Genomic DNA, 26,762 nt, shown 5'->3' with positions numbered 1-26,762 from the left:
CAAAATAAAAAAAGGAGACAAAATCAGCAGCATCATTTATAAACCCTGGAAAATGGAAGTTTCCAAGCTGTCATAAATAAGGATGGAAGCATTTGCCAAGTCAGAAATTTTGCCAAGTTTGAAATCCACTCAATCCTTACATCTTGGAGCTCAGAACGGAACACCAACCTTTTGGGATTTGTAATCATTTCTTCTCAGCAAAACTTCTTGCTATTTATAAGGAAGTAAAAACAAAGAGCAAAAAATACAACATGGAAAGTTTTTTAAGAAGAGCTGGGAGTGTTATAGCACAGTGAGCACTGAGGAGGTGATAATGGTAAATGGTGTATGTACTGGGATTAGATTCCCATTTAATCAAATAGAGCTGAAAGTACATGGTATTCCTATTCCATAGGGGTGTGTGTGTGTGTGTTTGTGTGTGTGTGTGTGTAAATTCTTGTGCCCTTTCTTTACTTGAGCCTTTCTCTTTCTTTCTCTTGCATACACACATAAACACACAAGCTAAGTACATTCCACCCAACCAATTTGAAAACTTTAAAGTATGAAAATTAAAGAAAAGACAAAGCATATTTATGATGTTTGTCTTGAGTAAAAAGAGAACCGGAAGAAAAAGAAGAAAATGATTTTTAAAAAACAGATGAAAGGGAAAGAAAAAAAGAGAAAACAGGTTACAAGGGTAGGGATACCTTATGCATTTACACCAAGTCAAGAAGAATTGCAGCCACCAAAATGAAGAACAGAGTTCTTATGGCTAGCTCAGAACTTGCAGCCTAGAGACACCCAAGATACAAAGGAAAACCACTGGCCTCAGAGAAACAACGCCAGAAGCAGGGATCTTATAGGAAGACAAATCTGATGTGTGTGACCTTGGAAAAGTCATTTAACTTTCTAAGCCATTGTTCTCTTATTATGGGCAGCAATGGTATCAATATTATAGACATTATCATTAGGCCATAGCCCATAAGGCCAAAGATGGAGTCGGCTTGGTTTGTGGAGGTACCTCCCAGCGCCTAGCTCACTGGCCGACATATACACTTGATCCTTGAACAACACAGGTTGGAACTGCTTAAGTCCACTTATATACACATTTGTTTCAATCAATATATTGGAATTTTTTAGGAGATTTGAAACAATTTGAAAAAATTAACAGTTGAACCTTGTAACCTAGAAGTATTGAAAAAATTAAAAGTTAAATATGTCATGAATGCATAAAATATATGTAGATACTAGTCTACGTATTAACCAACTGTTTATGGAATTAGTAAGACTTCTGGTCAAAAGCAAGCCATTGGCCAGGCATGGTGGCCTGCACCTGTAATCCCAGCACTTTGGGAGGCCGAGGCAGGCAGATCACTTGAGGTTGGGAGTTCAAGATCAGCCTGGCCAACCTGGTGTAACACCATCTCTATTAAAAATACAAAAATTAGCTGGGCATGGTGGTGCACACCTGTAGTCCCAGCTACTAGGGAGGCTGAGGCAGGAGAATCGTTTGAACCTAGGAGGCAGAGGTTGCAATGAGCAGAGATCATACCACTGCACTCCAGCCTGGGCAACAGAGTGAGACTCTGTCTCAAAAAAAAAAAAAAAAAAAAAAGCAAGAAAAAAGTAAGCTATGAGTAGTTAAGTTTTGGGGCAGTCAAAAATTATACTCATATTTTCAACTGTGCAGGGAATTGGTGCCCTTAATCCCCACATTGTTAAAGGGTCAACTGTAATTGACACTTAATAAATATTTACTAGAGTAGGAAGAGATTTGGTGGAAGATAAAATGAGATCATATATTAAAGAATATAACATATGTCTCAGGGTTTTGTCAAGGAAAAATAATTCACCCCATATGGTTCAAATGAAGTGATATATTTTAGGGCCACACAGAGAGAGGTGGGCGGGGTAAAGAAACAAACAGGAAATAGGCACTCAGAGACTGACAACAGTGGGAAGACCTTACCAACTCCAGGGATGGAGATACCAACTCCAGGGATGGAGGGGAAAATAGCTTTGCTGGATCCCAGGGAGAGCTGGAACCACAGAGAAGGCGCCATTCTGCAGGACTCCAGATAGGGAGGACTGAGCCTGTTTAAGGCTGGCACCTCCACAGGGGGAACACAGCAGACATACCCTGAACGTCTCCTCTACCTGAGACCTGCCAGTGCACCCTACAGAGTCAGACGCCCTGAGAAGCCAGCAGGAGACCTGCATGTAATTAGACGTGACATTCAATCCAACAGAGTTGAGTCAAGGGTGATGGAGAGGTAATCAATCAACCTCCCCAAGACCCAGGAGCCTGGAGTAAACGCAAAGAGGAAAATCTGCCTTGAGAGCAAGCAGTCTTTGAAAAACCTGGAAGCTCCCTCAGAAGCTGTGTCCCAGTTCAGGTGACAAACCGAGAACTCCCCACAGAAGGTAAAACAGGGCTGGCGACTCTGTACTTCCTACTCCTACTAAAGGGGCTTGAGGTGAAATTGCGTGAATTTACTTGAGGCTGAATTAAAATCCTTAAAGCAAACAGCCGTGGCCTATGTTTTCATATAATAATTCAACATGACTGATTACAGCATGACGAGAATTATTAAAAAGAGATGGAAACGTGGTTAATAAACACAAAAGAGGTTTCTCCTTTCCTTCTTGGCGACAGGTTAAAAATTTTAAAGAAGTGAGGGAAGGAACTTTCTGTTCAATAATTTATGGTCAGGCAGAGATTTTAACTCAGTAAACACAGGCTCCAGGGTCTTGTAGCATGTGAGATGGGGCTTGACCAAATGACTGGAAAATTAGCATGTGCCCTTGGCAGTCTCTCTCAGTTACTGGCTGCCAGACGGGACATTTGAGGACAGGCACATGGAAGTGACCAAGCTGCTCCAACGCTGCTCTGCCTCTGGGTGTTTGAAAGGCAAGGAACAGCGCAGGCATTTTTCACCACCTTGTTCTGACGTCTGGATTCTGTTCATGGAGGTGGCAGGATGTGTCCTCAACACCCCTTCCCACCAGGCCCTTTCCACTTGCAAGGTTTCCCTCAAGTTCACTCATCGGAGAGTAGGGACTACTCCAAAAGAATGGGAAGTACTAAAGTTCAAGAGTGATGCAAAAATTCACCTGAAGGCAATCAAAAACAGCAAATCCATCTTCAGTTACAACGGACAAAGCAAACGTGCTCTGGTTTTTTCATTAACTAATTAGCAGTGAACAGAGACTTGATGCAACTTCTCTTTTTCACAAGGTAAAATTTAAAATGCATGTGCCAATTTCACTACTGTGCCACATACTTGCAAGTCAAGATCTGCAAAGGATTTGTTCATGGCACAAATACCTGAGGACTTGCTGAGATCAAAGGGTGCCTCTCCAGTGACTTCAGTTAACTTCACAATTCTACTTTGCTACAATAACACAACTCCCAGTGCTAGTAGGAGTGGCCACTGGGCACTTGCATGAACCTTAGCATTGCCACCACCTTTCAAATTGTGCCCTAGACACCTGGCTGGCCTCACTCTAGCTCCAGCCCAGTTCAAGAATCCAGTTCACATCGGGAGCACCAGCTTTACAGCCAGCCTGCCTGAATTCAAATCCTAGTTTTAACTTGTTAACTAGGTAACCTGAGGCAAGTCCCTCATGGGTTCCATTCCTCAGTTTCCTAATCTTTAAAATATAGGCAATATTAGCTTTGGCCTCATAAGGTTGTTGGGAGGATCATGAAGCACTTAAGTTTGAAGTCAATGCCTGTCACCTATCATTACCTCTTAGGTCCTGTGGTAGAGCTCACTAAAGGATGTGCTAGGAAAGGTGGTAAAAACAGTAAAATTGTCCTAAATTAAGTGCTAGAAAAACATCAATGCCACTCACTTAAAAAGATTTAATGATAAGAAAAAAAGTGCAAATTATGAAGTATTTTAAAGAACATGAAATTTGTGACTTCAAACATGAAGTCGTTCCAACTAGGCCAATCATGTGTGGCCTCCTAGAGCTATTACCAGAAACGACTTCAGGAAGGAAAAGAATAATCTAGTTATTCATAACTCATTGCCTGTGAATACTTGTTTCTAAGTCTTGAGGGAACTTGAAACTATCTTTTCTTTGAACCAATCTATTTTTCAATAGCTAATTCAAAAATTAAAGTTAATGCAGTCCCTGTTGAAATGATAAAAAGAATTCCGAATTAATAAAATGAGAACTAGTGAGGCCAGCTGTATTCACTGTAAGACATTCAGAGCTATTTCTCCAAGAATTCGCAAATGACAGACCATCATTCGAACTCATGGAACTGTTAGGATACTGGCCAAATAAATCAGATCCTCTTATTTTATCAAAATCAAACTTGAGGCAGAATCAGTGTGTACAAATTGGCTTTGATAGAGAGAAGAATTCAAGAGCAGGATCCTAATAACTCCTGAAACAGTTTCAAAGTAGTCTTCACAGGTTGGGCCACACCCAGGATGGCCCAGTGAGTGAAGTTTCCTTTCATTTGGTTTCCATTATTTGCAACCACACAATCTGCATATGACCAAGATATGCAAGTGGGTTTGTAATTCTTGGACATTTACTGAGGTACACCCAACAACCCGCCAACCAGAGCTCTTTTGAAGTATTAGCTATTAGCAATACCAAGTGTCCCACTTGCCAGGCAATGTGCTAAGGGCTTTACCTGAGTCATCTCATTTAACTCTTATAACAGCCCAGTGAGGTAAGTATTGTACTATTCTTATTACCATCATCTCATTCTGCAAAGGAAGAAACAGAAGCATGGAGCAGTGAAAGAACTTTCCCAAGATTATATCGTTTGCAGACATAGCTGGGATTCAAACCTGCATAGTCTGCGACAAACAGCTGCCACTCCAAATTATCATGTGACCTTCAGATGTTAGATGCAACCTGTTCTCAGTTCAATAAATGGAGAAGGGAGTTTGGAAAAAGCACAAGTCACTAACACTGAACACTGGGGGTGTTTTTTTGCTTTTTTTTTTTTTTTTTTTTTTTTTTGAGATGGAATCTTGTAGTGTCACCCAGGCTGCAGTGCAATGGCGCAATCTTGGCTCACTGCAACCTGCGCCTCCTGGGTTCAAATAATTCTCCTGCCTCAGTCTCCCAAGTAGGTGGGATTACAAGCACCTGCCACCAGGCCCAGCTAATTTTTGTATTTTAAGTAGAGACAGGGTTTCCCCATGTTGGCCAGGCTGGTCTTGAAATCTTGACCTCATGATCCGCCCGCCTTGGCCTCCGAAAGTGCTGGGATTATAGGTGTGAGCCGCCACACCCAGCCCAACACTGGGCTTTTAAAAGAGGGGCAGTATACTTGACAAAGCATGAAGTCACACTAGATTAGTTTTTCCAATCCCTAAGTTCGATTTAGAGCAAAATCCCTTGGGTGTTAACAGAAGGGGATGGCAAGCTCAAATGAATCAGAGCCTGAGGTCCTACAAATCTCACTTTACGTACTGTTTTCAGTGGGAAAAATGGGGCAGGAACCATGCAGCTGACCTGAGGATCGAGACAAAAGGGACATGAAGTGTGGGCACCATGCTAACAGTTATGGTCTCATGGTATCTTCCCTCTACATCCAACATGTTCCCCTCTCTCTCGCTTTCAAGCCCAAGTCATTATGTTTATATGTCCACAAAGTCATTTGGAATAGACAAACAGAGCATTGACTATACTCTCTTGTTGTGACCTGGGTCATTTCAAGTTTTTTAAATACCAAAGGGCTTTGCCATAGAATTTAGGGTTTAAAAAAAAATTCTCATAAGCTTTTTTTTTTTTTTTAAAGGATTGCCTTTTAGCCAATGAAAATATTTCTGATGCAAAAATCAGTAAACAATAAATGGACAATTCATACTGACAGAAATTTTAAAAGTCCTTTTTGGCGGGATAATTTATCACAGAATCTGAAATGGGTTTGGGACTCCCCTGAAACTCTCAGTGACATTTCTCACACTATTTCTTCTAATGTCTTCAGTTCTGAACACAACCAAGAGTACTCGGGTGACAGCACACACTTGCGGACGTGTGAGGAAGTACACAAGATCTATAGAGAATGCAAGACACATGGAGTGAATTATCAAACTTTATTGGCTTGTTAAAAATGATTGAATTCAGCAAGTACATTTATGATCTATCCACATCGCTAAAACAGCACTAAAAATAAAATTTTTAAAAATGATTATCCATTATTTACAGAAAATGTGGAAAAAAATGGCTTTTAAACCTGGAACATTATAGGAAAAAAAAAAAAGAACACAGGGCATGAGAATGATTCACAGGCTGCCTCTGGATTACAGCAAATGGTTGAACATGAAGTGGGTGAAACTGAAGGATTTGTCTTAGGAATCTCTTGTTACTTTGCATATGTTTATACTCAATTCACAAATGGACTGACTTACAATAAAGGTGATTTTAAAAACTCTGTTCCTTTCTTTTTGCTTTTCACACATTTTTTTTTCCCAATAAAAACCTACTGCAGTCATAGTCAGTAGTTAGGGGTGGGGGTTGGTTCAACACATTCTGGGTGCTCGTTCATGACCATGCCAAAGCTACACTGCAACACTAGTCTGAATTAAACTTAGAGTTACCTCACCATCAACATCAGGTGGCTGGGACATTCTTTTGCCTCTGAAGCCCAAAACTTGAAAATGGACTGACTTCAGTGGGAAATTTCCTTCTGCGACAGCCGCTTTCATGGAACTTTCCTGGGCTGGGAGTTCTGTCAACCGAATTCAGTCTGGCAGCACCCAGCAGCAAATTCAATTCATGGTCTGTCCAAGAGAGTCCTTAATCTTCTCCTATGTCTTTAGAGGAACCTGGCATGGTTTGCAGGTACTACAGGCATGTGAACATAGCAGAGCACACTTAATAGAGTGGTTACTTCTGTACTAATTTCCTTGGAGATGAGTCAGCTACGCTGCATAACTCCAGAGGCTCTGGGGACATAGACTAGATGTGACTGGCCCTGCCCACATGGCTGGATGCACCAACCCTGAGAGACCCTATATTGTATGGAATTGCTTGTCCTCACTCCAGTTGTCCCTCCATATCTGTCCCTCCATATCTGTCCAAACCTAATGGACAAAATAAGATGAAATGAACTTCTAGTGTAGTGTGAAGGAATCAAATTCAAACCAAGAGAGAAGTCCTAGGCAGCTAGCACCAAAATAGGTGGAGGTGTAAATCATGCAAAGGAAGAAAGCACAGGGCCTCTGTAGCATCCTGACTCCATTTTGCAATGGAGGAATAAAAAGTTGTGCGTGTTTTAATTCTGCGAAACAACCAATGAAACAAAAATACATTCTCAGTTGGTCATGGGGTCAATGTAGAATATGAGAGAGAGAGAGAGAGAGAGACAGAGAGAGAGGAGAAAGAGAAGTCAGGTGCCCTAAAGGAATAAAGAGAACAGAAGAGGAGAGAGAAAGCGGGCTTCCCTCCATCGTGCTGTGTCTCGCACCTGGCGTGAAACTGGTGTTCTCTCTTGAGCTCCTCGAGTTATTTAGTCCACACACCGCTGAACAGGTGTCACCTCTGCTCTGTCTGAGGAGATGCTCCAAGCCTCAGCTATTCTGGGCCTGATTCAGGATCACTTGGAAAGTGAGAAGCCAAAAGCAAACTCCTGTGTTCTGTGTTGCTGGGTGGGACTGGGATTGTTTAGTTCTTGTCCTTGCTACCTATTTCTGGAAAGAAAACCTAATGGGTCGGAAATGAAATCAGTCCCTGCTGGGAGACTGGGAGAGAAAAGCCCTGAATCAATTCTCTCTAATGTATGTTGACATTTATTTTTCCTGTTGTGAGATGAACCTTTCTTAGCCTCAGACTATTGGTACTTTTGTCATCACAGAGTCAATGTCTCGTGTGAGGATACTGGACGCGTTCCTTAGTCTAGATCAGCAGCCTGAGAGGGTCTCTGGAGGCTCCCACTGAGCCATGAGTAAATATAATAAGATACAGGACTTGGACCACATTAAGGGCACCCATGAAAATGGGACATGTACTTTCCTATCTAAACCTGGCAGCACTTGACTGGGCCAAGAGACATGAGCGCTGCCGAAAAGAAATTGGTATCAGATACAACAGGTGGAAGGATTTGCTAGGATGTCTCTGGCTACACGGGAGTAGGACCAACCAGAGAATGGGTTGAGGGAAGACATTGGTGCAGAATTCCCAGCAAGGGCAGACAGCTGAGGGTCACAGCATGGTGGGAATTATAGGAGAGGAGCAAAGGTAATTGACATGTTTCAGATAATTGGGTTGTTAAACTCAATTTCTTAGCTTGTGGTAACAAAGCCCTGACCAATGGCAAGGTCAGGAAGAAACAAAAGTGAATTTGCAAAAGAAAGACAGAAGGATACAGTGAGAGAACAATGATCATGTTTTAAGACAAAAGTAACAAACTGGCAGCCCACAGACTTTTGTTGGCTTACAAAATATTTTAAAAATAACTGAGCCAACTTTTTAACAATAGGGACACTTCACACAAAATCCAGGTTTCATGTTTCTCCTAAAGAATCACAAGATTTGGAAGCCTGGGGTCCCATTCCTGTGGGGCACAGTTGGCTGCGACGGGACAGCAGCCCCTCTGAAAGGGCAGGCATCGGCTCATACAGGTCATTCTGTTCATTTAGGAGACTTGCCTGGCACTGCAGTGCCAGAACCTTTAGTTGGAGAGTGACAGGCCCGATTTCAGCAAAAATGCTACCTCTCCTTTTCTAATGCTGCAAAAATGCAACACATGCCATTGGGAAGCTCTAAAAAGCACATTTCTTATAGGGGAGACAGAAAGCAAAATGATGAAAAGGGGTGATCTAGAGCACAGAAAAGAGAAACTATGTTACTGATCGTGATCTTTAGGGATTAAAAAACCGAAAAGAACACGAGAATCATATGAAACAATTTTCTAATAGCCTGCTGTTTTCATCGTTCCCTAGGAGATGTCAACTGATCTTTGATATATTAAATTGCTTTATCTGTCCACTTCTCTACATTTTAAAACAAAAATCTACCTTGCAATCCTTCTAGCTGTTGGGTACAAATATTCTTCTTCTTCTTTTTTTTTTTTTTTTTTTCCGTTTTGGGTCTGGGACACTTTAAAATAGTTCTTAAACAGTCCATAGCCTTTCTACGGCTCTATGGTATAACATAAAAGCTTAAAAAATTTTTTTGTACCAAAAGGCAGATTGTCAAGAACCTTTGCCTTACTGAGCTCCTGCCTGGCTCACAGCTTGAATTTCACTTTTTCTTTCAGGGTCAGGATTTCTGCTATTAGCTGGCCTCTTTGTAAATCAACACCTTTGGGAGAGATTGAAATCTAAGCAATGACAGAAACTGTCATTTAGCCGCGAATAAGAAAATGGGAATTTAGAAAATATTTGGACCTCCCCACATGGAAGGCCAGCTGGCCTTACACTCAAATGGAGTTAGAAGGAAAACTTGAGAACCGGCAGCATGTTTCTGCTTTTGAGAAACTGCCCCTCTTTAAAGCATGGGTATGAAGTAGCCAAGTGAAATGCTGTAATCCATAGGATTCTGTGAAAGGTCTGTATCAAGCAATAGCATATTTAGTGGCTAATGTAAAGGATACAGTATAAAATCATTATGGATATCCTTTTTATATCAAGTGGTGCCTAAATGGATCCTGGTTTATTAAGATTAATGCCTTGGTTCACACAGGATTCAAAACAATGTTTCTGACTGTGTTGGACTAGTTAAAAATCTATAGAACCTCAAAGCTAAATTGCAGCCTTTGTGCAACTATTTCCAAAAAAAAAAAAAAAAGTTTCCAATCCAGCTATGGTGTCTGTGTGCATGTCTAACAGTCAGAGCTGATTGTGTTTTCAAACAAAATGCTGCAGGCCTGGCTCTGAAGTCCTCCTGACAAAAAAGGAGCAGGGTGGGGTGGGATGGGGATAGCCAAACCTCTCTTCAGGACAGGGATACTGCCTGGCACAGACTGAACACAGCATATGAAGGTCGCTGTGATGCTAAAGTGAATGAAGCAGGTGTCCATGGGTCAGACTCAGGAGGGATGCAGAAATCCATAGCTCTAAGGCTGCCCTCTCAGCAATGAAGAAGGACATTATAAAGCACATATTCATTAGCGACCTGCCACCTCTTTGCTGCTGGGGTCAGGACAAGCTTTCCTACCCATGAAAACCCAGCAGTATGACAGTATGTTGTTGGGGGACTATCCTTCTTAGAATCTCCTCTCCTGCTCACAGCAGGCCAGCCATTCTGCTCCCGGGCCTTTTCAGAGTAGAAAAGCTACAGTTCTGTAATGCAAACAGCATGAGATACTGTGGCCTTCTCACTCGGCAGACTTCTAAAAAGCAGGTGGATCGCCCAGGGCAAATAAAAAAAGGCAAGGTTATAATTTTACCATATGCATATATTCCACCCTTAGTTATTCTGAAATTGACTATGCCGAACCTAAGTCTACAGCCCCAACAAAACAGCTGTTGCTGCTTGTTCTTGTTTTTTTTTTTTCTTCCTTCTTCTTCCTTTTAAATGTTTTAAATGTTTGTTTTGTTTTGTTTTGCTGGCTAAGGAACTTTAAGGCAATCCTTAACACTGTTTGACTCTCAGACTTAAGCTAAACATTTGGACTTTTATTGACAGTGAAGGAAATAACCTTTTAATAACACTACCACGTCCCCAGAGTGATGTCATATACACCCTTAACTCTTTAAGTCACTGTGTTATATATGAAAAAGTCAAACCCTCTGAATTCAGTGCTGATTATAGAAAATCGTACTAAAATATGTGTTACATGTAGATTAGACTATTTAGTGTGAACTTATACCTGTTCCCAACTTTAATTTTTTTTTTAATTTTGCAGGTCAATTTTAATAAACAGAAGCAATTAAGTCAATAAATGTCCAGTAGGGTCAAAAAACACACTTTTCAGAAGAGAAGTACAATCCAATGGGAATTCATTTCAGTTTTATATTTGAACTACTGTTAAGAAGAGAAGCATTAATTTAACATGTTTTCTTGAGGTGCTGCTTAGCTGCCTGAGAGTTGCCTCTGCATGGTGTTCCCCAATCACAGCTCACAATATATGCAGGCTTCATATAGTACATCCTCCAAACACTCCCCACATCTACCAGAAAACCCCAGATAAGCAGCACTTCCCGGGATAAGCCAACAGCAGTCCCAAGAGTCCAGCTTACAGGGCAGCATCAACCAACAAGCACCACAGCCCCTTTCTCTGTCTTTTCCTTTATTTCAGCTACCCATCCAGTGGGATCTTATGAAACAAAACAAAACCTAAAAGAAACACAAAATAAAACATAAGTCATGCTCAAAAGAAAAATCAATGAAAATTAACATACAAGTACAATAACTTTCAAATGAACATAATAAATAAACATCAAAAATGAGACACAACATGGAATATGCTTTAAAACATAGAGCAATATATAATAACAGAACAGAAGTTGGGGGAAAATGTGCATCTCATTATTGAGCAACTTAGTTTTAAACTTAAAACTGATTTTACATGGTACATGAAACAAGCAAAAGAAATGCAAAAGATTTCTGCATACAGCTCCACCCATAACTGTATCAGTTGTCAGCAGCTTACTTTAAGGAGGAAACATCTGTGTACAATACAAATGACCCTTGAATAATTTTTATATAAAGGTTCATGCAAAAGTAAAGCCATTACTTTCAATGGCAAAAACCATGATTACTTTTGCACCAACCTAATATTTGTCTTTATGGGTGGGGGCAATTAGTTTCAACAATACCTAACTACCCGAATCCTGATTTTCTTTCCCCAGCTAATTTTAGCAATTCGTTTCTAAAAGAACTGATTAGTTACTCAGCAACTGGCCCAGAGAACTGGCTAACTTTAACTGGTGAAATACTAGACAATACAAATAGTTAGATTCTTTTCTTTTTCTTTTTCTTTTTTTTATTTTTGGAGTATTGCTCTGTTGCCCAGGCAGGAGCGCAGTGGCGAGATCTCGGCTCACTGCAACCTCTGCCTACCAGGTTCAAGCGATTCTCTTGCCTCAGCCTCCCAAGTAGCTGGAATTATAGGCATGAGCCACCATGCGCAGCTAATTTTTGTATTTTTAGTAGAGGCAGGGTTTCACCATGTTGCCTAGGCTGGTCTCAAACTCCTGACCTCAAGCAATCCACCTGCCTCGGCCTCCCAAAGTGCTGGGATTACAGGAGTGAGCCACCATGCCCGGCTATTCTTTTCTAAGAATCCTAATATAAAATAATTAATTAGTTGCTTAACTTTAAGTATTATAGCAAATATCTGACACATATGGAGATATAATATTTATTATATAACATATAATATATAGCATACAACATGCAGTATATTGTATATGTATATATTATATCTATAAGACATATAGTATATGTATATATTACATATAATGATATATAAATAATATGATATGTAATATCTAACATTAAGTAATCCTACTTAATTTGCTCAATAAATGACAGTGAATCTACTTTGTGCCAGTTCTCTTCTTAGCATTGTGCCCAAACTATCCTTTTTTATCTTCACAATAACCCTATGAGATAAGTTCTACTATTGTGACCTCTTTACTCTGAGGAAACAAAGGCCCAGAGCGGGAGGCAGCTTGCCCAAGGTCCGACAGCTAGTGTGTGATGAAGCTCAGATTCCAACTCAGAAACTCCAATTCCATAGCCAGTCAACTAGGGCAAAGTGCAAGAAGAAGACAGTGAGCTTTCACTGAACTTGCCCATGGAAACCCAGTGGATCAGTGAAGGTTCTAGTATACATAATTCTGTGATTAATTTGCATGAATCTTTATGAGATCCATAAGTGGCAAAATAGACCATATCATAATAGAAATCTTCAAGACATTTTCAAGTTCAACTTTGGATGGCACCTCCAAGCCCAACCATGCAGACTCTCCGTCTTCCTCCACCTGGCGTCTGGTCTGCCAAGCGCTGGTGTCATCTGCCTCCAGAACTGTAACTACCACCACCAATCTGTGTCATCATTTACAACAATGCTAAACGAGTCTACGGAGCTTAATTTCCACGGCATTTCTCCCTTCTGCCCTTCCAAAAGAACTCGGTACAGATGCCAAACATCATTTATGGATTTAGTCACCCACAAAAGCCCTGAGAACTTAGGAAGCACTCAGTGGCACTGATTAATTCTCCTTCATATCTGTCTCCAGTCTCCTTCTAACAGTTTCGCCTCCAGGCAAACAGAAGCTGAGCTAGTTTACCAGTGCACTGTAGCACGTAAAATGAGCAGGCCAAATTAACAAATCAAACTTCTTATCTTGTAAGAGGGTGGAGCTCAAATTCCTTCCCACTGAAACAATGTGAGTATTAATATAAGGATGGCAACTTTGTCAACAAAAACAGGAGAAACTCAGTGATAGAGACAGCATGACCCCAGAATAAAAAGATTTGTTGACTCAATAACACAACGATTAAACTGCTGGCATAAAGCCTTATTTCCAATGGGTTTATGGCACAGGAACTCCAAGAGTTTACTAATCCCAGCATGTTTACAGCAGTAACTTAACCAGGCTTCTCTTTCTTTGTGTCTGTTTGCTATTTTCCTGCCACAAGCCCCTCCAGGCTCACTAATTATTACAGTTGGAAACACAGCTAACTTTACCAGATGACGGTTCTACTGGACCACTGCCATCCACTCAGGATGCAACTGCCCTGGCCCCTATTTCAATTGATGTCAAGTGTCCCTCTGCAACCTTCTTGTGCTTGCCTTTTGTGATCCATCCTTCCCCAAGAAGTAGATCTCAGCTCCACACGTCCATGCCATAAAAACAAGTGAAGCCCGCATAAAAACACATACGGTATTTTTCTTCTGAGGAAAAGCCAGCCTGTTGCAATTGTAGGCAATATGCATTCAGACTACCACTTCTACCACCCTTCACCTCAAAGAAGGCAAGTCACCCTACCCTTTCATACCCTTGATCTTGCCACACTGTGTACAGACTGAAGATATTCCACTACATATTGAAAAATTAATTTGATTTCAAGAGAGATTGATGGCAAAATTCAATCCAGGCCACAATTTACCTACCAGGATCTCGTAACTTTTGCCCTCTCATATTATAAAAAACTCGAAGGACCACAAAATGATATAAAACAATAGAGGATTATTTTCTCCTAGTGAGGGGGAAAGTTTTTAGACCACAACAAATGGCTGAACATCTTGTGGGTTTAGCAGCCAAACGAGCTGTCTAGCTTATGAGCCTGAAATATAGATATTTTGACAATGTGACATTCTGAAGCATTTGTAGCATTCCGATGGTGCATGGTAGTTACCGTGAGACCAGCTCCTTTATCAAAAACAACTTTAGAGAAACTTTGCCACCATTGCACGCACTAGCTGAGCTATATAGGAACAAGGATAAAGCAGGTGCTATCTGAGAACTGGGATGTAAAGTCAAAGTTGAAAACAGAGAAGGAAGAAACCGGATGTGGCCTGAAACTCAACCTCTGCTATTTGCTGATTGAGGACCTACTCATTGACCTTTTCAAAGGGAAAGGCTGGGCAGGGAAGCGAGTTGAAGGTCAGTGAAGTGCTCTGCGTTTTTATCATTGGCTCACAACCCATTTAAATTTATTTACATTCAAACATGCACACATTTTCCTCCTATTACTCAGAAGCAATCAGCCATAAAATGGCAAGGATCTGCAGTACATTTAAATTAACAGCAATTTATCTGGAGCAAAAAGGAAAACTGCTGAGCCCAAAGGAAGTGAAGGGAACGGAAGAAAGATGCAGCTGCTATCTAAAAAAGCAAATCTTATCACATTTGTCATTGGGAGAGTTCAAGCAGAAAACTGCCAACTTGAGCATCTGTGTGGCATGGTGCCATTGGAGATGATCTGGTGGATAGGGTACCAGGGTAGCAGCTCACCTTCATTGGAAAGCAAAACAAATGCCTTGTAAGTCTTCTGAAAATGTTTACTGGGTAAAATGAAATAATCAATTCCTGTGTTCTCATAACATCAGGTGTCTAGAATACAGTGGGTTCAAAAAGCTTTCCATCACAAAGTGAGATGTGAGCAAGGTACATCTGTGCTTTGCTTCAGCATCTGGGCTTAAACACCAGTTGTCCTAATTTGGTGTTTGTGGAGCACTTCGTATCTGTTTGTTGCTGCACCAACTATCCCTTGCTGTTGTCGCTTTTTCTCTTTTATAGATAACTCACTCAACTCACATTGTGAATGTGAATTGTCCAAGGTCACCCAAGAATGAACGAGAGAGCTAAAATCTAAACTCAGAGCCTCGGAATTGTCAGTCCTTCTTTGACAAAGGTATCTTCTGTACCCGTAGCAGAAATCTCCCCATATATAAATTTAGGTCCTGGTCTTGGTCCTGTTTCTTTCTTCTCTGTGCTCAATCCAGAAGTTGCTTAAACATCCCTTTTGCTTCCCAAGGATGTACTTTGTCCACATGCTATCCCTTCTCCTGAGATCTCCTCCCACCAAATGAGCTCTCCTTTGAGACACTCAGACTATTCTTCAAGGTCCAGTGCAAAAGCCTTCTCCTGCAAGTACCTACCTACTTCACCCTCCTCTAAACTTGTGCAGCATTCACTTCCACTCATGGACCTTCTTTTGCACCTTTTAAAACTTGTATTTATTTTCTTTTGATTTCCCTCCGTCTCAGACTGCATCCCACAGGAGGACAGAGGGAGCATGTCTATACATTTTCTATGCTCAACACAGCCTCGTACAAATACCAAGAGTTGAAGGCATTTTCGGTTTCACAATAGTAAGGTCTAAATGTTGAGTTTTCTTTGTCTTAGCCTGTTTTCTGTTGCTTATAACAGAATATCTGAAACTGGGTAATTTATAAAGAAAAGGAATTTATTTCTTAGAGTTACGGAGGCTGACAAGTCCAAGGTCGAGGGGCTGTATCTTGTGAGGGCCTTCTTGCTGGTGGGAACTCTTTGCAGAGTTCAGAGGCAGTACAGGGCATGACATGCCCAGGAGGCTGAGTGTGCTAGTACAGCTGTCTCTTACTCTTTAAATAAAGCCACCAGTCCCACTCCTGTGATAATCCATTAATCCACTGATCCATGAATGAACCCATCCATTCATGAGGGCAGAGGCCTCATAACCCCATTATTTCCTAAAGGCCTCAACTCTTTACACTGCCACACTGGGGGTTAAGTTTCAGCATGAGTTTCAGAGGGGACAGACATTCAAACCATAGCAAATTCCAGTGTACTCAACAACCCAACTGAATTGAAGGAGAAGGAAGGATGCAACACAATGCAGGATCTGCTGCTTCTCATTGGCAACTGGGTGAATCCAGGCACTCCAAAGCTTCCAGTACAAAATCACATTTTTCTCAGAAGTACAGTGAAGGCTACAGAGTGAGACACGTGGACACCCAGTGAGTACTTCCTGGAGCATTTTAAGCTCCTGGGGAAAAGGTGCTAGACTTGGTTTATTCTAATTCTCACTTTGATCAAAATGACAGTAGTGTATGTGGGACAAAGGGGAAAAAAACATGGTCCGTTTATTAGCTGGAGGTGAAAAACTAAAATTACTGAGATGGTCAGGAAGGCTTTTAAAGGAAATGTTCTGGTTTGATGTTGCAAAATAAAGTTTCGCTATGAGCTGAAAATGAAAATAGAAAGCACACTTGGCAAAGCTAGAATTTGTAAGGAAAGCTAAAGTTATTGCACAATTAAAACTCAACAATTCTAAGGAGGATATGCTCTAATCATCAGGCCCCGATGACAAGTGTCCAAGGACTCAACAACTACCATTTCAGAGACTTCACAGAGGATAGGGAATGCATCCAAAGACGGAAACCATTGCCCTATCCACAGAATCACCTAAAATTGCTGTAAGTGGAGTAGAGAAAAACAAAGATGAATTTGTAGTTTGACAGGTACTCAGATGCTCAAAAGGTTTTACTACTACCACATGGAGACACCCAAATTAATCTATTGTTCTCCAGGGGTGTGTCTAGCTTTTCTGTCTTGCTTCAATAAACATATACTGAAAAATCTATAGGGGAGATATCTGTAGAGTGAAATGACATTTTCCTAAAGATGTCATTCCACAATTCTAAGTCTAGAGGGGCTTATCAGTGATTCAAATACTCCGTACAGATAAGCAATATATGTCATCACAGAAGAGTATGCACTGGCTGCTGCCACCATAGATCTTGTGCCTAAATTTATTTTCATCAAAATACTCTAGCCAGTTCTTTATAGTATATGAAGCCAAAGTGCCGAAACCTAGAGTCCAAACAAGAAGTGAATGGATTTGTCATGAAGCAACACTTTTTCATCAGGCATCCCAAGCAATACTTCAGGAATAGAGTTTGGAGATCTTTAACATTTAGGATGCATGTTAAGATAGCAACAGTCAGCGGGGCTTATGTGTGGCCGATGTCTCTGCCTATTGCTGCAAGTCCCAAAAGTCAAATCCCAATCAAGCTTGAAGAGGGTCGAACAAATTACCCTCGCTTGAATACAGGCACCTGATCAATCCCATTTCCATTTAAATCAGCTCACAGCAAAAGATAATGAAACCTCAGCTAAGCAGCAAGTATTCTGGAATGTGAAACACACATATGTGGGGTTAATAATCCCCACGAACCGACTACAATAAACATGAATTACCCAACTCTGCCTGAGAGTGGGATAAAATGCAAGGCCTGGGTTCCATCTGGCCAAGGGCTTCCTGGAAGGCCAGCATCCTGTGATATAGGGCCCACAAGGTGAAACTGCTGAAGTCCTCATTCAGAGGACTGAACTGTGGCTTTTCAAGGAACCTAGTTCAAGTGGTCATCCCAAGACCCACGGACGGTATCCCTCTCTCCATGTGCTGCTGCCTTATCGCCTCCTCCTCACTGTCCACCCCCACAAGCGAGGACATTAACAGCTCACTGCTCAAGCTCCTGCTCCCAGACCAAGGTAGGGCTGCATATCTGCTTCTGACGCTGCTGCAGGCAGATGTGTGACCCTCGAGGGTGAGGGTGGCCACAGAGCAGGGAGCTTCCAGGCTTCAAAGACACTTCTCTGGCCTCAGCTTTTTACCAAAGAAATGCATGTGCCCAAACTTGAAAACAGAGGAAGATTATGAGGAAGGAAGAAGGTTCTTTACCCGGACATCCCCTTTTTCTCTAGTGCCCTTTCCCAGGAGCAACCATTAGTAGAACTTGCTTAATCTCAGACATTACCCAGCTACAGCGAGAATTAAAATGTGCCTCTCCTCCACAGCAGGGTGGGCACAGGCTCATTTGGTACTCTGTTGGTATCTGGGGAAGGTTAGGTTGAAATGGTGATCATCCTGCCCTTTGTCAGTTCACCTGGGGCATTAATTGACATTTCTCTGTAAGAGAAATTGAAAGTCCCAGATCAGATCCTGGGAAGCATATCCAACTTAAACCCCAGTGATCATGTCTTATCCTAGCAAGGTTTATAAGGGCAGATCCCTGAATTGTTCATCAGTCTTCAAGAGAACCCACTCGTTCACATCACGAGCACAGAATCCACGCTCCTAAAGCTTTTCCACATCTGGTGGCACCCTCAGGATACTGGCAACGGCAGATCACTATGCACGCTCCTTAAGCTTAGCAGGTGACCCATTTCAAAAAGCCCCATTAAAACAGAGAGCTTACTCCATCTGAAAGCAGACTCTCAATAGGAAACTTGAAAAGTGCAAAGCCAATCCCAGGGTCACAGCCTTATATATGTTCCGACTGAGGCAGCCAACAGAACCCCTGACTTGAGTTAAATTAACCCCACAGTTCTAGAAGCCTCTGCTGTCAGGGACATTTTTATTTGCTCAAAGAGCTCGTTTTGGAATAAGCCCATGCTGCTAAGTCATCCCACCTCACTGTCTTTCCTAATGCTCAACAATGTCTTACAGCAGCGGGGCGTGTGCCAACCTCAGTGGTTTTACACAGCAACACCTCTTTCTGAAGGATTCTCTCTTCTCCTTGACTCCTTCATGTTGGAGCGCAGCAAGTCCCTTCATAATTCTTTGGTTCAAGTAGAATTTATATATGAGGAAAACCCTGGATTGTAAAGGGCATAAATTTCTATATACACACGCCAGATTTCACAGTTTATTTTTCTTTTTAAAGTATGGAGGGCCAGCTAAGGCATTCCAAATATAACAGCTTGGTTAGGAATTATGGTGACCATGCTAAAAATCAACCAGATCCAAGACACTGGAAAAAAAATGCATTTTAGATTTTTTAAAATAAAAATTTAAGGTACCCAAAACATCTGACATTATTTTAAGAGATGTTTTCCAAAACTTACAGAAAGTTGTTTGCTAAGTCAAAGTGATTAAAAGGAAAAGGCAATTTACTTCATAACCCAATGCAAATTCTTAGCTTAAAAAAGGAATCATCATTTCCATGAAGAACAACAGGCCTTGAAAAATATGTGGAGGACAGGCCGGGCACGGTGGCTCAAGCCTGTAATCCCAGCACTTTGGGAGGCCGAGACGGGCGGATCACGAGGTCAGGAGATCGAGACCATCCTGGCTAACACGGTGAAACCCCGTCTCTACTAAAAACTACAAAAAACTAGCCGGGCGAGGTGGCGGCGCCTGTAGTCCCAGCTACCCGGGAGGCTGAGGCAGGAGAATGGCGTGAACCCGGGAGGCGGAGCTTGCAGTGAGCTGAGATCCAGCCACAGCACTCCAGCCTGGGTGACAGAGCGAGACTCCGTCTCAAAAAAAAAAAAAAATATGTGGAGGACAAATGCATTTCCTTCTTTAAATTAAAAAAAAAAATTAAAATGTCACATAGATGAAAAGACACAGTGTAATTACATGGGTATAGCAGGAATGACTGGATTATATATTAATTTTCCTTTCATTCGTCACAATTACGGCCATTTACCATCCATCATTTAGCTGTCCAAGATCCCAGAACTAAACAGAAGCTCTTTAATTGATGATGGGATTATGTCCTAATAAACCCATCTTGAGCTGAAAATACAGTACGTTGAAAATTTATTTAATACACCTAGCCTACCAAACATCATAGCATAGCCTGACCTGCCTTAAACCTGGTCAGACACTTATATTTGCCCACAACTGGGCAAAATCACCCGGCAACACAAAACCTTGTAGGGTCTGAGTTGTTTACCCTCCCAATCCTGTGGCTGACTGAGAGATGTGGCTTGCCACCCCTGCTCAGTGTCACAGAATACTGAACCAATTTCTACTGAATGCTTATCACTGCTGCACGATCATAAAGTTTAAAAATTCTAAGTTGAACCATCCTAAGTCAGGGACTGTCTGTACTAACTGGTACCACTGGAATTCGAATTTTAAAACGTACAGTCATTCCATGCATTTCGTGCTAAAGGATTCATTTCTACAGTGACGCCTGAAAGAAACCCATCTGCTGCTGGTTAGACAGCAAGAAGCAGTCTAAAACCAGAAACATCTGGTAGGATCCTGTCCCTTTCCCTCCTAAGCTGTGTCAGGCTAGCCAAGTGAAGGGACCTCTCTGAACCTCAGTTATCCAACTTTACAATAGAGATGAAAAAATTCTAACAGGTTCTGATAACCAGAACTAACATGAGTACCTTAGTGCTTTCCAGCTTTCCATTCGTAGGCACGAGCAGTGAACACCAACCCTGCCTGCAGTAGCTCAGCAGCCACTGCCAATGATCACATCAATTGCATCGTAAATCATGGGCCGAAATACATTCTTTGTCATGAGTTATGAAGTAAAAAGTCATGGAAAGGAACTTTGCTCAAAAATTCCAATTCCCCTTAGAAAAGAGTGGCCCAAACTGAACGAGTGGCCTTGAAATTCCAATTTCCTCCTGGAAAAGGGTGGCCCAAACTGAAAGAAGTCTTTAGGTTCCTGGAGGAGGGCTCCAGAACCACAGCTGGAGGGACCTACGGGGCAGGCTCGTGCCCTCTTGCACCCTTCTCAGGAGGTAAGATGTCCTTCCAGTCAAATGGTGGGTACTGGCTGCTGGTATCACTCTGTGTCTGAATGCTGGCAAGTGCCAGCAATTTCACACCCATGGTGGAAAGGGTCTGAGAACTGTTCCATGGCTTTAGTTCCAATTCTGGGACCACAAGGAAGTGTTTTGCAAAAGGATTTTGCCTCTATCCTTTATTGTGGAACTGACTCTACATTCCTCAGTTGAGGAATATACACATAGGTGGTAATTATAAAACTACATCTTGGCCGGGCACAATACCCCACGTCTGTAATCCCAGCACTTTGGGAGGCCAAGGCAGGTGGATCGCCTGAGGTCAAGAGTTCAAGACCAGCCTGGCCAAAATGCTAAAACCCCATCTCTACAAAAATACAAAAATTAGCCATTGTGATGGCAGGTGGCTGTAATCCCAGCTATTCCTGAGGCTGAGACCAGGAGAATCGCTTGAACCCGGGAGGCAGAGGTTGCAGTGAGCCAAGATCACACCATTGCACTCCAGCCTAGGTGACAGGCTGAGAGTCCGTCTCAACAAAAAAAAAAAAAAAAGAAGAAGAAGAAGTAAAGAAGAAAGAAACTATATCTTGATAGAGCTTCAGCTTCCAGTTGTTCTAGACACCAGAACTAGCTGTCCAAAGGCGGGAGGAGTGCCTCTGGAACACATCCTCTCTATCCAGACTTGCTTCTGAGACAGCGCCTGTTTCCGCCTAGCTAGCATCTTCCGGCAACAGCTAAATGAACCAAACCCTAACTAAATTTAACTGGCTAATTGCACCTAAATTACAGTCACAAAGCCCCTTCAGAAGATTCAGTCAATTTCTTGAGGGAGAAAGTAAATGTTTTACTATATAATTATAAACTTAATTAACACAAAATAAATTAATTAGGGACTTGCGTTGGTAATGAATACCATGGCTTAGATGTTTATTGCTGTATTTTCTAGGGGAAGCTAAACCTTGAAAAGTGGGCTAACTTGTTCTTTAAGCCTAATTTCATCTCACCTCTCCCACCCCCAACTGAACTGTTAGATTTCTTGTTTATTTTCAGTAGAATGGCATGAAATACCAATTCTTCTATGCCAGAGATTATTCTCATAGCAAGGAACTATAGTGAAAATACCCTCTCATGCTGGACATCAAAAATTCCACAGAATTCAAATGAAAAGAATTTATGTACTAATCTCTAGGAAAAAAATTTCCCATCCTAAACCCTTGTAGCTACAACAGTTCCTAGCTGGCAGTTCAGTAAAATAACAGATGATTATCTAAAGCAATAATTTCCATTTCCCAGAATACAATGACAAAAACTCACCTAGAGCTGAAATAACCATCTGCCACAGATTGTTCCACATCGGTTGTTTGCTTGTTTGTTTTTTAATTCTCAGAAAGAATTCAAAAATGGTATTGGCAAAGAAAGATGATTTCACAAAAATGACCCAGTTTTCAACCTGCATTGCCACTATCATCCTAATTTTTTTTAATCTGATTTAGGAGAAGAGCAGGCTGAGAAAAGGAGCCTTGAAGCTTGATCTCGAAGGCACAGAGTAGATCACTGGTGAATGAAAGTCTTTTTCTAATTTCCAAGTGTCATAGTTTCTAGGAATGCCAACCTGCATCTCTCATACCTGTTTTTCCCCTTGATTGATGTGAAGATGGAGAACAGCCAGTGTGCTAAAAGCCTGACCCACTAAGAGGCAGAAAGAAGAGTGGTTGAAAGAATGGGCCCTGAAGGTGGAATACCCAAATGACTGTGTGACCTTGGGCAAGTTACCTATAAAATGGAGCTAATGATAATACTTAATTTGGGGCTAATGTGCAGATTAAATAAGCTAATATATATATATATATATATATATATACAGCACTTAGAAGTGCCTGGAATATAGCAGATGTTCACATATCAGCTGTTTCCATTATCTGCAGACCTAGGTCTCAGCTTTTGACCTTGAAGTGCAAATGCTTTATGTTCACAAAGTGTTGCAAATGAATGAAACAGATCTACTTTGTACGGACGCACTGGCCAACATACACACCAAACGGAAAAGACAATTCAGGTTGAGATTGTAAATAAAAATAATCACCTGTGTCAGATCAGAAATAGGCTGTCTCATCGCTGAATCAGGGGACTTTTGTGAAGAAAGGAAATTTGGAGACCCTATAGCCCATTTTCTTAGTCATTATCACCCTTTCACTTGGGAAATAAGGAAAATAAGTTTCTGAGAGCTTCAGTAACTTGCTCCAGGGCACAGGGCCAGCCAAGGGCAGACTCAGGGCCCCTGTCATTGTGTCAGCAGCAGACTCAGTGATAGAATGAAATACAATATGGTGAGACTATCTCTCATGACAGGCTAAAGCTAAAGACAGAAACAGAACCCATTGTTTTGATATGAAAATTAATACCCCTCCTATGATCTGAATGTTTGTGTCCTCCTAAAATTCATATGTTGAAACCTAATTTCCAGTGTGATGATATTAAGAGGTGGGGCATTTGGGAGGTGTAATAACTAGGTCATGAGGGTGGAACCCTCATTAATGAAATTAGTGTCCTCACAAAAGAGGCCCAAGGGAGCTCATGTGCTCCTTCCACCAGATGACAATGAGAAAGTGCCATCTTCGAACCAGAAAATGGCCCCTCACCTGACACTGAATCTGCTGGTGCCTTGACCTTGGACTTCCCAGCCTGCAGGACTGTGAGAAATAAATTTCTGTTGTTTATAAACCACCCAGTCTGTGATATTTTGTTATAGTGGCAAGACTAAGACAGTCTCATATCCAGGAGTCCTGAACACACTACTGCTAAATTTTACTTCACATATTTTACTTTACCGTTATTATTATGTTATTTTACTTAAACATTAAAGTAATTTCCACATGGAGAGAAGAGGGATCCAGTCACTGTGTTCAGCTTTCACGGAATCCCCCATGACTAAAGTTATGCAGGTAGCAGCAAACTTTTTCTGCAAAGGCACAAATAGTAAATACTTTTCAAATTTGCAGGTCATTCTGTTTATGCCACAACTGCTCATTCTGCCATTGTAGTATGAAAGCAACGTAGACAACATGTGAGAAATGAGTCGGCGTGTTCCAGTAAAACTTAAGTTTATGAAAAATAGACAGCAGGTGAGATCTGGCCCAAGGGCTGTCATTTGCTCACCTTTGGGTAATGCAATCACCTGCCTGATGCTGTCTTTATTTCTTTACTTTTTTCCCATGTTAAACTTCCTCCTTCAGTGAACATTACACTGTTTCAATATGCTTAACAGGGTATATTCAACATGCGGTAGAATCTAATTTATTAAGACTAGAAATAAAAGCCAATGTGAATTTATGAAAGCTCTAAGTTAGGAAATATATTTAAAGAAACGCAGCTTTATTACTTTCATATACATAAAGGAATCAAAATTAAGCCAATAAAACATTTCCAGTATGTTTTGGCAAGTAGGGGGTAATTCAGTCTTACCCAAAAGAAAAAAAATTAAATTATATGATTCATCAATTGTTTTCATGAGATTCCTTTGAAAATGCTTCAAAAGTTTGTTTCCTAAGATGGCAATATATGATTCCTACCACCCATCTTGTTTCCACTAGTCATTAATTTAGAAATTCCTTTCTTCATGGAAGATACCCTAATGTTCCACCAACCCAATTCCTCACTAAATTAATGATCTGAATCAGCAAGAGTTTTTGAACTTTCAGAAAGGCTAAATAAATTGGAATGCTATGACATCATAGATTAATATCACCTTTTGAAATAGCTTTACTGCTCTCTGTCTAAGGAGCTCTGCTGACCTTTGGCAGACATTGTAGATGGGCTATTCAAAATCCATTCACAATCCCCCTTTCCTTTGTCTTCCTCTACCCTGGATGGAAAGGATCCAATATACTTTTTCCCAGCATCTCTTGAAACTAAGTGTGGGCTTGTGACGTAACTCTGGCCACTGAGATATAGCTAGAAGGCAAGGGGGAAGGATCTTCTATTCTTGAATTAAAAGAGAAAGCCTCCTTATCCGTCTTCCTTCTTTCTAGTTGGAATGTAGATTTAAGGTCTGGAGGAAAGCAGCCTTTTTGAGACCACTAGGTCTCAAAGCCTTGGATCCCAGAATTCTTGCTGTGTGAAAAAAACCTATCTGTTTAAGTGTTTGCTGTTTTCATTTGTTGGTTGCTGTAGCTAATGCAGTCCCATGTGACATAATTCATGGAGGCCTTGGCATCATTTCTGTGAGATAAGGAGCAGGGATGTGGTCAACTATAAATTAAAGAACCTTAGCTACTACCAAAAAAAAAAAAAAAAAGTAATCAGCTTTGAAGTGACATTGTGGCATCTATATAGCACCTGGAACTCTACGTAAGGGTCCATATTACAATAATAAGGGGCTGGGTGGGGAACAAAAATGCTATAAAGACAATCACACCTGCAGCCTGACAGAGCCATAGGTGAGCAGCCAAACCTCCCATAAAGGGCCATGGCAGTGGCCGAGAGAGGGATGATGTACTCAGGTGCATGAGCAAGGAGCCAAAATACTTTGAGGTCCGGGAGAGGACAGTGCTGTGCAGAGCAAAGCTATACTGTGAGCAGATACCTTAGTGAGTTAGACACTGAGGAAGAGGCACCGTGGGGGCCTGAACCCTCAGGTTAACTCCTGGAGTCAGTGAGAAATGATAGAACCCCCTGGACATTTGAAGATTAGAGAGTTGAGGAGACCTGGGGCTGCTTCCCATAAAGACCTCTGGGAAGGAGCAGCCACACGTAGGTCCCCTTTTCTCAGTGCCAGTGAAAGAAGAAAGATTGCACTATGCTCGGCCTGCACCAGTATGTGCAAGAACCTCACTCAGCCCTCGCGTTTCCCAAGAGCCCAGGGCAGTAAGTTAGAACATCCACAGTCCCTCTGTCCCTAAGAGAGGCATAGACGTGGCCAAGACTGTCCCTGGGCATGTTGGGACGAGGGGGACACGGGACGGCCTATGTGGTCCTAGTGTTGGGGGTCACGACAGGTCTGAAAGTGTTAGTAGTGGAGGCACCCAGAGCAGAGGCCAACAGCAAAGACCCGGCAGCAGGATGAGGTAGGTTTCAGTAGATGCAGGAAAGCTGCCCACCCCCACAAGGAGGTCCTCCCACTTCCCTCTGTCTTTGGAGAGGACAGATAGATCCCTCAATCTGCCTGTGCTTGCAGTCGCAGTATAATCCCAGTTTTGACCGATTTACCTGGAAATGACTACACGAAGATCTCTGTCATGGGCAGAGCTGCGAGCTCAAGGTAGACATTAATTTGGGGGGTGGGGGCGCAGGGAGAATTAAGACAGTAGACGTTTCCAAGTCCCAGACTAGAGAGGAGTTTCAGTATTTTTCCCAGTCATAGCTTTGATGAGACTGTGCTTCTGTCTACAATTTCCTTTTACTGAGATGTTATTTTCTTACCAAATATAGAGAGATGGAAACACGTAAAGGTGAGATTTCTGTGATTTCTTTTTAGCTCAAGACATGGAGAAAAAAAAATCCAACCTACTTAGCATTAGGTCCTAGACCCCCAAAATCCCTTTATATACAAGAATTTCCCCTCCTTTGACTATATACCCCTTTACCATAATTATAAAGCTCTGTGTGTGAGAGAGGAAAGACAATAAAAAGAGAGAGTAACTAACATTTCTGTACGCATCTAACTATATTCTGCATGGTGCAAGGCACATTCATACATAGCTCATTTAAAGTGTATTTTATTTCCATAGTGGAGATGAGAAAACCGCTGAGAAGATAAGTAACATGCCCAACTCCAAACAGCCAATAAAAACTCAGCTATATGTGGCTATAAAGAGTATTGCATTACACTGAGTTATTTTTTTTGGCTATGCCATGATGTTAACTCATCTG

At 41.6% G+C, this 26,762-nt stretch overlaps 1 protein-coding gene across 6 annotated transcripts in view; it reads right to left on the bottom strand.

The window, feature by feature from the left end:
• NTRK2 (neurotrophic receptor tyrosine kinase 2) overlaps positions 1 to 26,762 on the bottom strand; it is a 366,752-nt gene that overhangs the window by 210,865 nt on the left and 129,125 nt on the right. For 3 of the 6 annotated variants that reach the window (XM_010378082.2, XM_030919806.1, XM_030919807.1), the window contains one exon: positions 6,040 to 11,238. The exons of the other annotated variants lie outside the window; for them this stretch is intronic. In XM_010378082.2, the coding sequence (XP_010376384.1) occupies positions 11,201 to 11,238 (38 nt within the window). In that variant the 3' untranslated portion in view covers positions 6,040 to 11,200. Of the gene's footprint in view, positions 1 to 6,039; positions 11,239 to 26,762 lie in introns of those variants that run through there. 6 annotated transcript variants of the gene reach the window in all.

Source organism: Rhinopithecus roxellana, chromosome 16, assembly GCF_007565055.1.
Source record: "Rhinopithecus roxellana isolate Shanxi Qingling chromosome 16, ASM756505v1, whole genome shotgun sequence".
NCBI classification, from domain to species: Eukaryota; Metazoa; Chordata; class Mammalia; order Primates; family Cercopithecidae; genus Rhinopithecus; species Rhinopithecus roxellana.
This window is presented reverse-complemented; position numbering and strand designations above follow the sequence as displayed.